The 13,900-nt window shown below is 38.4% G+C and overlaps 1 protein-coding gene across 3 annotated transcripts in view; it reads left to right on the forward strand.

Moving 5' to 3' along the window:
* The window catches only part of LOC126106597 (replication protein A 70 kDa DNA-binding subunit-like), a 170,869-nt gene that overhangs the window by 27,903 nt on the left and 129,066 nt on the right, over nt 1-13,900 (forward strand). For all 3 annotated transcript variants that reach the window (XM_049912943.1, XM_049912941.1, XM_049912942.1), the window contains exon 4: nt 522-697. In XM_049912943.1, coding sequence (XP_049768900.1) covers nt 522-697 — 176 coding nt within the window. The remainder of the gene's footprint in view (nt 1-521; nt 698-13,900) is intronic.

The raw sequence follows: 13,900 nt of genomic DNA on the forward strand, positions 1-13,900 counted from the left end.
AGATAGGCTTTTTTTGTTGTATGTAGTTTTGGTAATGTAATTTGCATAGTTCAGTTTTTTATTCTATTTTGCCATGATGGCTTCTCATTTAGATTGTATGTTATTATTTCGCCTAAATACTTAAATTTATCAACAATTTTGATTTCCTGTTCTCCTATTGTAATTTTGTTTGCAAGTGGTGGATCAGTTAGCATAATCTCCGTTTTTTCAAATGATATTCTAAGGCCTACTTTCTCTGCTATTTCTTGTAGTGATTTCATTTGTTGCCTGGCTTCTCGAATGGTGTTGGCTAGGAGAGCAAGATCATCAGCGAATCCCAAGCAGTTTAAGCTAATATCATCTTTTGCACTTCCAATTCTTATCCTCTTTGGATTGTCCTTGTACCATTCTCTCATTATGTATTCCAGTGCACAGTTGAAAAGTAATGGTGACAGGCAGTCACCTTGTCTTAAGCCTGTTTTTTCTTACAGGCTGTTTTTTCTTACCTGAAATTTAGTGGCTGTTACAAACCTGCATTCCAGGCGTGTAATTGTAATTGTCGACCTGACAATACTGGCAAGTGGTACGGAGGTGGGTGCGAAGATCGGTGAACCTGCGCCGTTCAGAGAGGACAGCTCTACTGGGGCGGCACGTGATGAACAGTCCGCACGGCCAGTGCTGTTGCCTCCTGCTCTATCTCAGCCACAGGAGGATGGCAGTAAGTACATAGCTGGAAGTGCGTTACTGGGCTGTGTGACTGTTCCCATGTACTGAAAGCAGCTAGTTTTCTTAAATTATAAGATTTTTTACTCCAAGGGATGTTCAGTAAGTAATGGAACACATTTTTTTCCTGAAAGCTGGTCAGTTTTATGTTTTATTCAGGACTCCAACACACGATAATATTCCCCACTCTTTAGTTTATTTATATTGAGCTCACAGGCGTGATCTGCAGCAATTGTGTAGGCGAAGAACAACTTTGTAGCTGAGATCTCTGTAAAAACTTTATTGTTGATAACTGGTTTCGGCAAACTAAGTCATCGTCTTCAGATCTATGTAAAGGCTTCTTGGGCCAGCTACACACAAAATCTTTCCATTGAATTTCCAGGTGCAGAAACATGAAATGAACAGTGTGTTGGTATGTCAAAAATTAAAAATTAATACGTACATCACAGTCTGCCATGCCGTGGTGGACACGACATCTTATGTTCTGGGAACGATGTTTTGCCGAATTGTGATATACACAGCAATTTTTAATTTTTCATGTGCCAGTGGATCGCTCATTTCGTGATTATGTACTTGGAAATTCAATGAGAAGAATTTGTGTAGCTGGCACATGATGTTTGTAAGAAAATCTTTATGAAGATCTGAAGATTGTAGCATAGTTTCACTGAAACCAGTTATCTAGAATAAAGTTTTTATAGCAATCTTGGCAAAGTATTTCTTCTTCTCCTAAGTAATTCCCAACTCTCTTGACTACAAAACCTAATTTCTCAACATAATTTCTATTCAGTGCTAAGGCCTTATGCCGCCATACTGGGAGGCCCTGTACGGTTGCATGTTACCACTCTACTGGTCGACGTCAGAGCCAAGTCTTGCTGTGTTAGTAATCTCCCATCATCTTAGTACTGCTTCTGCACTTATGGTCCTTCATTTCTCTTTATGATCTTCCATTAGGCAGCGAGCACCCCAGCTGACACAAACCTTTGAGTACCCACTACAACAGACACATCTTGTTCAGCAGGGAGGTGTTTGTTATCCGTTGATCACCTCATATGAGTGTGCCTGCACGTTTCAACATTGCAGGAGTCGCAACATTGTGCGGTGTGCCGGCACGCAGGGAATCGGACAGGTTTGCCTGACTTCGTTGCTATGGTGACAGGTGTCTTGCCCAATGATTCGCCGTGCTTTTGTTCACTACCAGGTCTTCCTAGCTGTTCTACAAGTGCCAGTGTATGTTTGTGACACAGTAATTTTCCACCAAAAAAACTAAATGACTCTTTGCTTGGAACACACCTCCTTTATAGACACCAGTTTGGAGGCTACGTATAGCTCTGCCACCTGTCGGTACGTTTCAAGATGGCGGCTAGAATTAAAGTTAAGCACGCGGCCTTCCAGAGAAACACAAATTTTGCCATAAAAAAGGAATCGTGAAAATTGTAAGGACAAAATCACGGAACTGAATGAACTCGTAACGAGCTTACAGTTCATAAGCGGCAGTTTGAAAATGGATATTTCGAAAATATAAGAAGAAAATAGTGAGCTGAACACGCTAAAACTTGCGCGAAATAGTTCGTCTGCTACGGAAAAGTGGTCAAATGTAAAGTGCAATAACAGCAAGACCAAAGTGCAAATTCGGAAAATCTGTGAAAGTTACGCTAGCTTTGTGCACGAAAACACATTTCAAGTACTTTCAACTGCATGAACGATGGGAAAAGCAAAAAGGCACTGTGAATAAGGTAAGAGAAGAAAATTTATTGAAGCAAACAAGCATGAATGAGGTCAATGTAAATGTGCTGACCAAAAATTGTGCCAAAGTATTTAGGAGAAACAATACAAAATAATTCGCACATTGTGAACTCCAGTAACAGCAAACTGCTTGTGATTTCAGACAGCCATGGTCGTGACCTTACGAGTAAGCTAAAAGAAACAACTAAAACATATTCGTGTGGTATAGTGAAACTGGGAGCCCCACTTAGCAAAATTAAAAAAAAAAATGGCTGCATCTGCAGAGGCAAAAAATCTGCACGATAAAGACTTTGTTGTACTTCTGGGAGATGCAAACGACATCTACGAAAGTAAAACAGCGAGTGCAATGCGCAATCTTAAACAGTGTCTGAGAAACCTCACTCGCACTAATGTAATAATGGCCAATATTCTGCATCGCTATGATCTTGTAAGATGGTCATGTGTTAACAGGGAAGTGAAAAGTGCCAACAATCAGTTAGCAAAAATCTGCAGACATTTTAAGAACGTGAAATGCGTCGATATAAGCAACATTGGACATAGATTCCATACGCAACACGGACTTCACCTGAATGGATTGGGGAAAGAATATCTGACAAACCTGATAACTGAGGTAATAAAAAAAACCACCAAAATAAATTCAAACCCAAAATAATTGCATCGCCATCGCCTGACACCGTAACAAAAACACTTCAAAAAAAGGTAAAACCATTAGAACCATCATCATCAGCAGCAAAGCACGTAAAAAAGAGATGAAATGTTAACAGAAAGAACAGTGGACAGCAATTTTAACAACAAAAGAACTACAGTTCCTCATCATCCAAATATTATTTTAGACAAAAAAAAGAAAAATGCGAAGACTCAAAGTTCACAAGATAATGCAGCAGTAGTGGCAGAACCAACATTTGAATGTCAGACACAGCATCATCAACAAGAACAAATAGAAGGCTGTCAGGCAGAAGAAATGTTGAGCCTCCTTCTCGTTCCAATGATTTTTTGTGTGTGGGCCTGAAGAAAAAGAAGGGACAACAGTAGGTAGTGTCAAGTATCTCCTCCCTCCTATGTCAAGACAGACCCCAGTGGATTCTCAGTCAGGTAACAGCCCTAATAGAATGAAAAAGCAAGAGGAAGGCATCTCTTTCTTTCATCAAAATATAAGGGGCCTCTTAAACAAAACAGATCAACTTCTTATTAACATTAATGAAAAGGACAGTGTAAATAATGCTCAGATTTTGTGCTTAACTGAGCGCCATGTTACTGATAAATGTGCCTTGCCATCTATAGTAAGTTATATTTTAGTAACATATTACTGCAGGGAAAGTAAAGACAAAGGTGGAGTAGCAATTTATGTTAAGGATAGTGTGTAGAATACAAAGCTATAGATATGAAGAAATATTGTGTGGAACAACAATTTGAGGCTTTTGCAACAGAAATAACTAAACTGTAAACAATAATAGTGTTGGCTGTCTACAGGGCTGCTTCAGGTGACATAGAAACATTTCTACATTTAATGAAACTCCTTCTGTCAGGGTTACTTTCAAAAGCAAAGGATATTGTAGTTTTAGGTGATTTCAATATAAACTTTATGACAGAAAATAAGAATAAAATGGACCCTGAGATTGTGATGACCTTACATAATCTGATATCAGTGATAAACTTCCCAACAAGAATTACATCCGAGTCCCAAACTATGATAGACAACATTTTTTCGATGTAAGTAGACATCAGAACTATGCTGTCAGGCAGTTATAAGTGGGTTTTCAGATCGTGATGGACAAATTCTCACTCTTTATGATGTTAATCTGTTCAAAAAACAATTTCCTCAATGGAATTTCATAAGAGTAATGAATGAAAAGGCAAAAGAAACTTTCAACCATAGGTTGCAGCAAATGGATTGGTCTTTAGTAAAGAGCCATGGTAATGTTGATACTAAATATAACTGTTTTATAAATGAATTCTGTGCTCTTTTTGAAGAGGTATTTCCCAAGAAATGGGTCAGAAACAGTGCTTCCAATTCTGTAAGTAAGCCTTGGATTACAAAAGGTATAAAACAATCATGTAAAACCAAAAGGGAAACTAATGCTGCAATAAGATTGTGTAAAGATGTAGAAAAATGGGAACACTATAGATTATACTGTAAAATTTTAAAGAAACTAATACAGAAATCAAAAGCCCTTTATTATGAGAAGAAAATAGATAATTATAATAATAAAATAAAAACAATTTGGAGCATTATAAAAAAAGAAACAGGAAGAAATGTGACAATCAAAGAAGATGTAAATAAAATCAGATTTGAAGGTACCCTAGTAGATAACCCCAAAAGTGTGGCTGAGATTTTTAATAAACACTTTCTATCAGTAACTCAACAGATTGGTTGCAAGCCCAATGTTGATGAAGCTGTAACTCTTTATCAAGCAGTATATTCAAACACAATTTCAGAAATGCGCATCAATCCTGTCACTGTAGAATAAATCAAAAAAATCATCATGTCTGTAAAATATAAGAATTCTGCAGGGGTTGATAATACATCTAGTAATTTATTGAAATATTATTGTGTGTGGATAAGTGACATTATCTGTCATATTTTCAATGCTTCCCTTCAGAAAGGTGTTGTTCCCAGTAGGCTTATGTATGCCATTGTGGATCCCCTGTACAAAAATGGCGATAAAGCTGAACTAACTATCGACCTATCTCTTTGCTGACAGCTTTCTCCAAAATTCTAGAAAAGCTGATAATGTAAGAATTACTGATCATCTCATGAAGAATGGAGTTCTCACCAAGAGCCAGTTTGGCTTTCAAAAGGGTCGTTCAACAGAAGACGCAATCTATGCACTTGCAAATGAAGTCCTAGAAACCCTTAATGAAAAAATGCTTGCACTTGGTGTCTTCTGTGATTTATACAAAGCGTTTGACTGTGTTGATCACCAGAGTCTCTTGGAAAAATCAAAATTAGTAGGAGTAAGTGGTGTTGCAGGCAACTGGCTACAGTCGTACTTCAAAGACAAAAAAACAAAAAGTTATCTTGAATAGCTCAGGTGGAGTATGTGACATTTCCTCACATTCTGAATGGAGTTCCATTACATGTGGACTGCCTCATGGCTCAATTCTTGGGCCACTATTATTGCTGACTTTTATAAATGATCTACCATCACGTACAAGCCAGCCATGTCAATTTACATTGTTTGCTGATGACACCACAATTTTTATGAGCAGTAGAATAGATAGTAATCTTGAGGAACTCATTAATCACATACTCTCAGATGTGGTTAATTGGTTCAAGGTGAATGGTCTCTCATTAAATTCCAGTAAGACCAGCTTTATTCAGTTATGTACAAAAAAAAAAAAAGAGGGAGATAAGTGTGACATGTGGTAATCAGCCAATAGAAAGAATGGAAACAACAAAATTTCTTGGAGTGCACATTGACAAGAAAATGAACTGGTCTTCACGTTCTATAGATCTCTATAAGAGGCTCAGCTCTGCTACATACACTTTACGGGTTGTCACTACATGTATTGAACATAAAACTGCAAAAGTGGCTTACTATGGCTATTTTCACTCACTCGTTGAATACGGCATTATTTTTTGGGGCAACCAGCCATTAGCAAGGAAAGTGTTCATTGCACAGATGTGAGCTTTAAGACTCATGTAAAAATAGCTTTCAAAAACTTAAAATATACACAACTACATGCCAATGTATTTTTTCTCTCATGTGTTTGTAAAACTATAGAGATACTTCAACTAAACAGTAATTATCCTGAGCATAACACACGGAGGAAGAATGACATACACAGCGAGAATAGAAATTTGAGCTTGGTGCAAAAGGGTGTCCACTACACTGGAACAAAACTCTTCAGTGCTCTTCCTCCTGAAATAAAGACAGAGATTCATAAAAAGAGTAAGTTTAGGAAAGCACTAAAAATATTTATGCTAGAAAAAGCTTTTTGCAGTCTAGATGAATTATTAACTAAAGAAATTGTAAAATTTTAATATTATGTAATACAAGTTGACATAATGCCACTAAGAATGTTATTTAACTTGAGCTCTGTATCTGTGTGCGCTCTGTATCTGTTTTCTGTAGTGCTTTAATGATTCTAAGAAAATATGTATTTTCGTTTTTCTGTATTGCTGCTCAAAGCATTTACTGTATAAATTTTTATATAATTATAATAGAGGGAAACATTCCACGTGGGAAAAATATATCTAAAAAGAAAGGTGATGAGACTTACCAAACAAAAGCGCTAGCAGGTCGATAGACACACAAACAAACACAAACATACACACAAAATTCAAGCTTTCGCAACCAACGGTTGCCTTATCAGGAAAGAGGGAAGGAGAGGGAAAGATGAAAGCCACTCCAGCAGGGATACGACTTCCTCAAATCCTGCCCTGAAATGAGATCCATCCTTCATGAAATCCTCCCCACTCCGCCTAGAGTGTCTTTCCGCCGTCCACCTAACCTTCGTAACCTCTTAGTTCATCCCTATGAAATCCCCAAATCACCTTCCCTACCCTCTGGCTCCTACCCTTGTAACCGCCCCCGGTGTAAAACCTGTCCCATGCACCCTCCCACCACCACCTACTCCAGCCCTGTAACCCGGAAGGTGTACACGATCAAAGGCAGAGCCACGTGTGAAAGCACCCACGTGATTTACCAACTGACCTGCCTACACTGTGAAGCGTTCTATGTGGGAATGACCAGCAACAAACTGTCCATTCGCATGAATGGACACAGGCAGACAGTGTTTGTTGGTAATGAGGATCACCCTGTGGCTAAACATGCCTTGGTGCACGGCCAGCACATCTTGGCACAGTGTTACATCGTCCGGGTTATCTGGATACTTCCCACTAACACCAACCTGTCAGAACTCCGGAGATGGGAACTTGCCCTTCAGCATATCCTCTCTTCTCGCTATCCGCCAGGCCTCAATCTCCGCTAATTTCTAATTTCAATTTGCCGCCGCTCATACCTCACCTGTCTTTCAACAACATCTTTGCCTCTGTACTTCCGCCTCGACTGACATCTCTGCCCAAACTCTTTGCCTTTACAAATGTCTGCTTGTGTCTGTGTATATGCGGATGGATATGTGTGTGTGTGTGCGAGTGTATACCTGTCCTTTTTTCCCCCTAAGATATGTCTTTCCGCTCCCGGGACTGGAATGACTCCTTACCCTCTCCCTTAAAACCCAAATCCTTTCGTCTTTCCCTCTCCTTCCCTCTTTCCTGATGAGGCAACCGTTGGTTGCGAAAGCTTGAATTTTGTGTGTATGTTTGTGTGTCTATCGACCTGCCAGCGCTTTTTATATAATTATGTACACACATGTCTGTATATGCTATAAGATTATCATATTGTATTTGTAAAAAGGTGACTCGTTCCACGTCCTCGTGAACCCAACACAGTTGGACCTATGGAACATGAAATAAAATTTCAATCAAATCAAATCAAATCAGCCTCATGAAACTGGAGGAGCCGAAGCGGGATTTTTTTTTCCCCCCACAACTAAAAGTATCTGAAAAAAAGTGTTGTATCACTTATTGAATGCCCCTCGTATAATTGAACTTGCAGATACTTGTGCGCTAAATGTGTATTAATTAAATTATCAGTTCGGTACAAGTTGATAATATACGCCCTCTTCAACAATATCCAAATGCCACAGCAATTGTGTTATAGTCTGTCTTTAGCTTACATATGAAACCTGGTTTCATTTTGGATTCATAACTCTTATCACTGCTAAATGTCTAGAACAAAAGCTATTACTTACATGTTTTATGGATCAATGTTGGCAGCACTCACCTTCTGATGTGATGTTAACACTAGGATGTGTGAACAGTTAAGAGTAGGCATGTTTCTTATCAGTGAACTAAACTAATTGTGCCAAACATTTGTGTGGCTTTTCTGTGTAATTTTGGGGTGTGTTTGGAAAAATAGCAGTCATTGTCCTGACTATTAACAATATATCTCCCATACCAGAAAAAGTGGCACATGGTATACAGGTGAAATCACTGGAACTATATGTGTGCTTTTCATTCACTTTGCCAACTCTTAATCATGTCTATGCTGCTGACCAGCCTGTTGAAACCTAAATACAAGTCAGTTTCTGTTCTATTCCTTTTTACAGCCATCTGAAGTTGCACGAACTTCATCATTATTTAACCTACAGAGCTTTAGCTGATCACAATGACAGTATATATTTTGCATGAGAATATTTATTTTGCATCTATATTATTCTTGGGAATGTAGGTTATGACATATTGATCTGTTGCATAATGAGTGACCCAGTTTAGGTTGAATTCTAAGAGTTTGGTTGTGAGTTGTCAAAGATAAAAAATGTGATGCCTTGAGAATAACTAAAATTCTCATTACTGTGAGCATTTTATGAATATTGAATTTCAAAAAGTTGATCTCGTCTGCCATTTTAATCTCATAGTTCAAAGCAGACATGTTATATTATTAGTTTCAGTAATTCCAGTTTGTATACGTTCCACACACATTCGTGACAGTTGGACTACTGTCTAATAAATACACTAAATGAAAATGATGACAGCGTGCAGTTGTAGATGGAAGAAGGGATAGTTATTTTTCTCTTGAGTTACTACAATAAATACACTGCTCAGTTTTTTCATCAATTGTAATAACATTGCGTGGAAGAAAAATTATCTACAATGAGGTGCATAATCGCCTACAGATATAAGGAAACTGGATTTATCAATAATAAAGAGTGAGCCAGGAAACTGAACTAAAAAAAATCATTTTAATTGGATCTGTTAAAACCTTACTGGCAAGAAACATTAATTTTCCTAAACACTACCACAATTAATAATTTGATGGGAGAAATGCTGGTTTTGAACTGTTTTTCTTTTTTCATTTTCTATGATTTCCTTGTTTCTGCATTTCTTTCATTCTCTTAAGTTATTTTTTCTGTTATGGCGTATATTGTATATGGTATTGAAAAGTCAAAAATAAATGAAGGTTCAGAGAAAAACAGCTTTAACTATTACAGACATCAAGAGTCAGTTGGATGTGCTTGTAGATTGTGATTCAGGAACGGGAAGACTCATAAGTGAAACAGTTGGTTCACATACTGGGACTCATAAGTGAAACAGTTGGTTCACATACTGGACACTACCCATAATTAGACAGTAAGAGGGAATATGCAGCAGTCATAAAAGTTTATGCTGTACAGATCTATTTCCTTAGTAACTTCTCATCGAGTGAGGTGGCTCGGACATCAGTCTCATATTTCAGAGGTGTTGGATTGAAATCTCCATTGGATCATCCCAATATAGTTTTCTGTTGTCTCTCCAAGCAGAATGAGATGGTTATGGGCACGGAACACTGCAAATGATGGTACCTATATCTCTCTGCCGTCAGAGCGTGGGTGTCATCCTGGTGTTGTCAGTGTGCCTTTAAACGCTAACCTTCATTCAGTTGCTTCTCAATATACAGTTTAAATGGGTACATGGTTTTGATATTTTGACGGTTGGACCTTACCCATTGCATTACAGTTTACTGGATGGCTATACACAGCCAGATTTCTGAATTTTTTAATAAAATGTGCTGCAAAGGCACTACTGGTTTCATAATTTAAAATTACAGCGTCAGGCGCAAATCCGAATATAAAGAAGAGAGAGACTGTAAACAATTTTACGCAAAGACCATATGACAGTGGCAAAAGTGTCCAGGAGTCCAAATACATACAAAGTGATCAGACGACTTTTACAGCCCGACCCCAACCCTTATTTTAAAATTTGGGAAATTACACAAAAGAGCGATAGTCATTGATCAAAAAATGCAGCATGAAACTGGAATCTATGAACAAATGGGATGAGAGGAAAAATTATGAAACACACATAAAACGTACTGGAAAAGGGGGGGGGGGAGGAAATATAGAGTAAACAGTGTCTCAGCTTAAGCCACACTGTGACAGAATGCTGTGACTGCCATACATGGCCTGACTGGTTATCAGAACATAGGCCCTGAGAGAAGTGGCGCATTCTTGGCAGTATGAATAACCTCCAGTAAACTTGAAGAAAACGGTTGGGAATCATGTGTGCAAAAATAAATGTACTAATATTAATAGCAACTGTTGAGTGAATAACTTACAAGGGGGTACCAAAAAAACTGGAATAACATTGCCGTGGGTGGAGCTTATGTATAAGGGGCATTCAAAAAGAAATGAGCCAGAGGCATAATTACAGAAACTAGTACTTGGATGTCAGAAGTATTGACCCTGGCTGTTGACACATGTCCCACTGTGACACAAGGCAGCGAATAGCTATCTCATAAAATTACTGGGGCTGCGATGTTAACCAGTTCCACATGTACAGCTGGACATCGTCATCTGAGGTTAATCGTTTGCCCATCAGAGCCTTTTTAATGGAACCAAAAATGATGTAATCACAAGGAGAGAGGTCAGGACTGTATGGAGGGTGGCCGAGAACCTCCCATTTGAATTTCTGCAGGAGTGCTGCAACTGTGTTGGCTGTATGAGGCTTTGCATTGTCATCTAGCAGAATGACCCCACAGGTGAGATTGCCCGGTTGTTTTGATTTGATCGCTTGGCAAAGGGTGGTCAAGATTTGCGAGTAACACTGGGCTTTCAGTGTTGTCCTGTACTGCAGGAAGTGAATCAGAAGGGGGCCTCTTTAAAAGGCTCTGAGAGGCAAATGAGAGGCAAACGAGTCACCTCGGACGAGGACATCCAGCTGTACGTGCGTAACTGGTAAACATTGCAGCCCCGGGAATTTTATGAGACAGCCATTCACTGCCATGTGTCACAGTGGGATAAGTGTCTCAACAGCCAGGGTCAATACTACTAATATACAGGTACTGGTTTTTGTAATTATACCTCTGGCTCATTTCTTTTTGAACGCCCCTTATAGTACACATTTCAGCCCCTAGGTGTGTACAGCATGACTCATTGCTAGTTAAGTGCCACCTGTGTTGTCGACCTGGCTTGTTCCGTTCATCTACAGTGATTGTTTTTGTTGATGTTTTGTTTTGTTTCATTTTTATGGTGGCAAGTTTAAGCGAAGAATGTGCAGCTGTGAAATTTTGTTTTCTACTTGGTAAAAATGTTGCTGAAACTGTTTTAATTTTAAAAATGGATTAATAAGATGATGCTACGGGAAAAACTAAAGTGTACAAGTGGTTTGCTTAATTTAAAAATGGCGACATGTCGATTGATGACAAACCATCAAATGCCAGAATCGTCAAAAATATTCAGAGTTTTTTGCCTCAGATCAGACAGTCAATCAAACCTTTTATTTGGAAGTTTTAAGAAGATTATGCAACACGGTTAATCAAAAAGCTGCAATTTGTGAAAGATAGGAGACTGGTTCTTCCATCGCCTGCACACACAGACATCTCTGTTATAGTTTTTGGCTAAAAATGACATGGTTCCACTGCCCCATGCACCTTAGTCACCTGATCTGATTTCGTGCTATTTTGTTTTATTTCCATGCATGGAAAGGGGCATGAAAGGACACCGATTTGACAACATTGAAAAGGGGGGGTGGGGGGTATGTGGAGGAGCTGTCAGCCATTTCTAAAGATGAATACAAAAAATATTTTGAACAGTGGAAGCACCAGTATGACATATCTGTAGTGGTAATAGAGAGTATTTTGAAGAGGACTAGGTTGTTTTGTAAACAGTTCGAAAATATTTAGACTTTTTTAAATTTGGGTACCCCTCCTATAAGGATAAAGCCTAGGGCCATTTATAAACATCTTAAAAATTGTTACAATTACTATAAATATTTTTTTTAAAGTTAAGTGAATTTTTAAAAAAGTGTTTAAAAGGGAGAACAGCCATAGTAATTGCACCAAGGAAGAGGAGCTAAAGGGGAAGGGTGGGTGAGTCGTGCGATTCATTTGACTTAACTCAGTTCGAGAATTTAGTGTTTGATTTGAAGATTTTTTGTAACACACGAAAGATTTCAAGATCTTCCAAGATATTTGTAAAGTTACCCTTGTATTCCAAATGCAAAATTGTGAGATCAGATGTAATATGAGATACTGAGTGACCCATTTCAGATAAATGCGAACTCAAGCCAGAGCTGGAACCCAAAGCAGAAATATTTTCCTGAAACCTAATTTCAAAGGACCTACCAGTTAGGCCTATATATTAGACTGGCAATCTTCACAGGTGATGCTGTAAACACCTGACAACCTGTGGGACTTCCATTTCATCATCCCCCTAGGTTTAAACTTCAGTCCATTATTCTTATTAATGAAATATGCTGGGACGTCATCTTTTGCAGCCATCTGTATACCTACTCTATCTGAAACCCTTCCATAGAGAGGACTCCTGTGATGATAAATGTCTCTCGGGCCCTTCTCATGCATGGGGACTAATATGGATGAAATATCTTGTTGACCCTGGGTTGGAGCAATGATTTGGCCCTTTTCCTCTTTCTTTTTTAAAATGCTCTTGTTAATACTACATACAAAATCTGCATGGTACCCATTAGAACGTGATATAAAGCATTATAAAAAGAAAAAGGAAATGAGCCATACAATTGTTCTGACCGGAGGTCGTTACTCCCCATGCAGAAGGGCCCGAGGAATATTTCTTATCGCAGGATCTGTGCTACGGAAGGGATTCTAGCAGAGTTGCTATACAGTTGGCAACAAAAGATACCACCTCAGTACATTTCATTAATAAGAATAATGGCTCTGAGCACTATGGGACTTAACTTCTGAGGTCATCAGTCCCCTAGAACGTAGAACTACTTAAACCTAACTAACCTAAAGACATCACACACATCCATGCTCGAGGCAGGATTCGAACCTGCAACCGTAGCGGTCACGTGGTTCCAGACTAGAGCACTTAGAACCGCTCGGCCACCATGGCCGACAATAAGAATAATGGACTGAAGTTTAAACACAGGGGGATGATGAAATGGAAGTCCCACAGGTTGTCAGGTGTTTACAGCCTCACCTGTGAAGATTGCCAGTCTAATATATAGGCCTAACTGGAAGGTCCTTTGAATTTAGCATTAAGGAAAAAATTTCTGGTTTGGATTTCAGTTTTGCCTTGAATTCACATTTATCCTAAACAGGTCACTAAGTTTCTTGTATTAAATCTGGTATCACAATTTTGCATACGGAAAGCAAGGGTAATGTTCTTAATATCTTGGAAGAGCTGAAGGTCTTTTCTGCATTCAGAAAAATCTTCAAAACAAACAGTAAATTCTCAAACTGAGATAAGGCATAAAATCGTACTGACCAACTTTTATTACTTAAGTGAATAACCTGATTCATCCACCCAATCCGCCTTACCTCCTCTTCCTTGGTTACATTACTAGAGCTATTTCCGCTTTTAAACATGATTTCTTTTAAAAAAAAATGAAGGAAAAAGAAATTGTAACAATTTTTAAGAATTTTCAGTTCTAAATGTTAGGTTTATAAATAATAACAATAGGTTCTGGCTTTTATCCTTATAAGTTATTCACTGG

Source organism: Schistocerca cancellata, chromosome 10, assembly GCF_023864275.1.
Source record: "Schistocerca cancellata isolate TAMUIC-IGC-003103 chromosome 10, iqSchCanc2.1, whole genome shotgun sequence".
Classification (NCBI taxonomy): domain Eukaryota; kingdom Metazoa; phylum Arthropoda; class Insecta; order Orthoptera; family Acrididae; genus Schistocerca; species Schistocerca cancellata.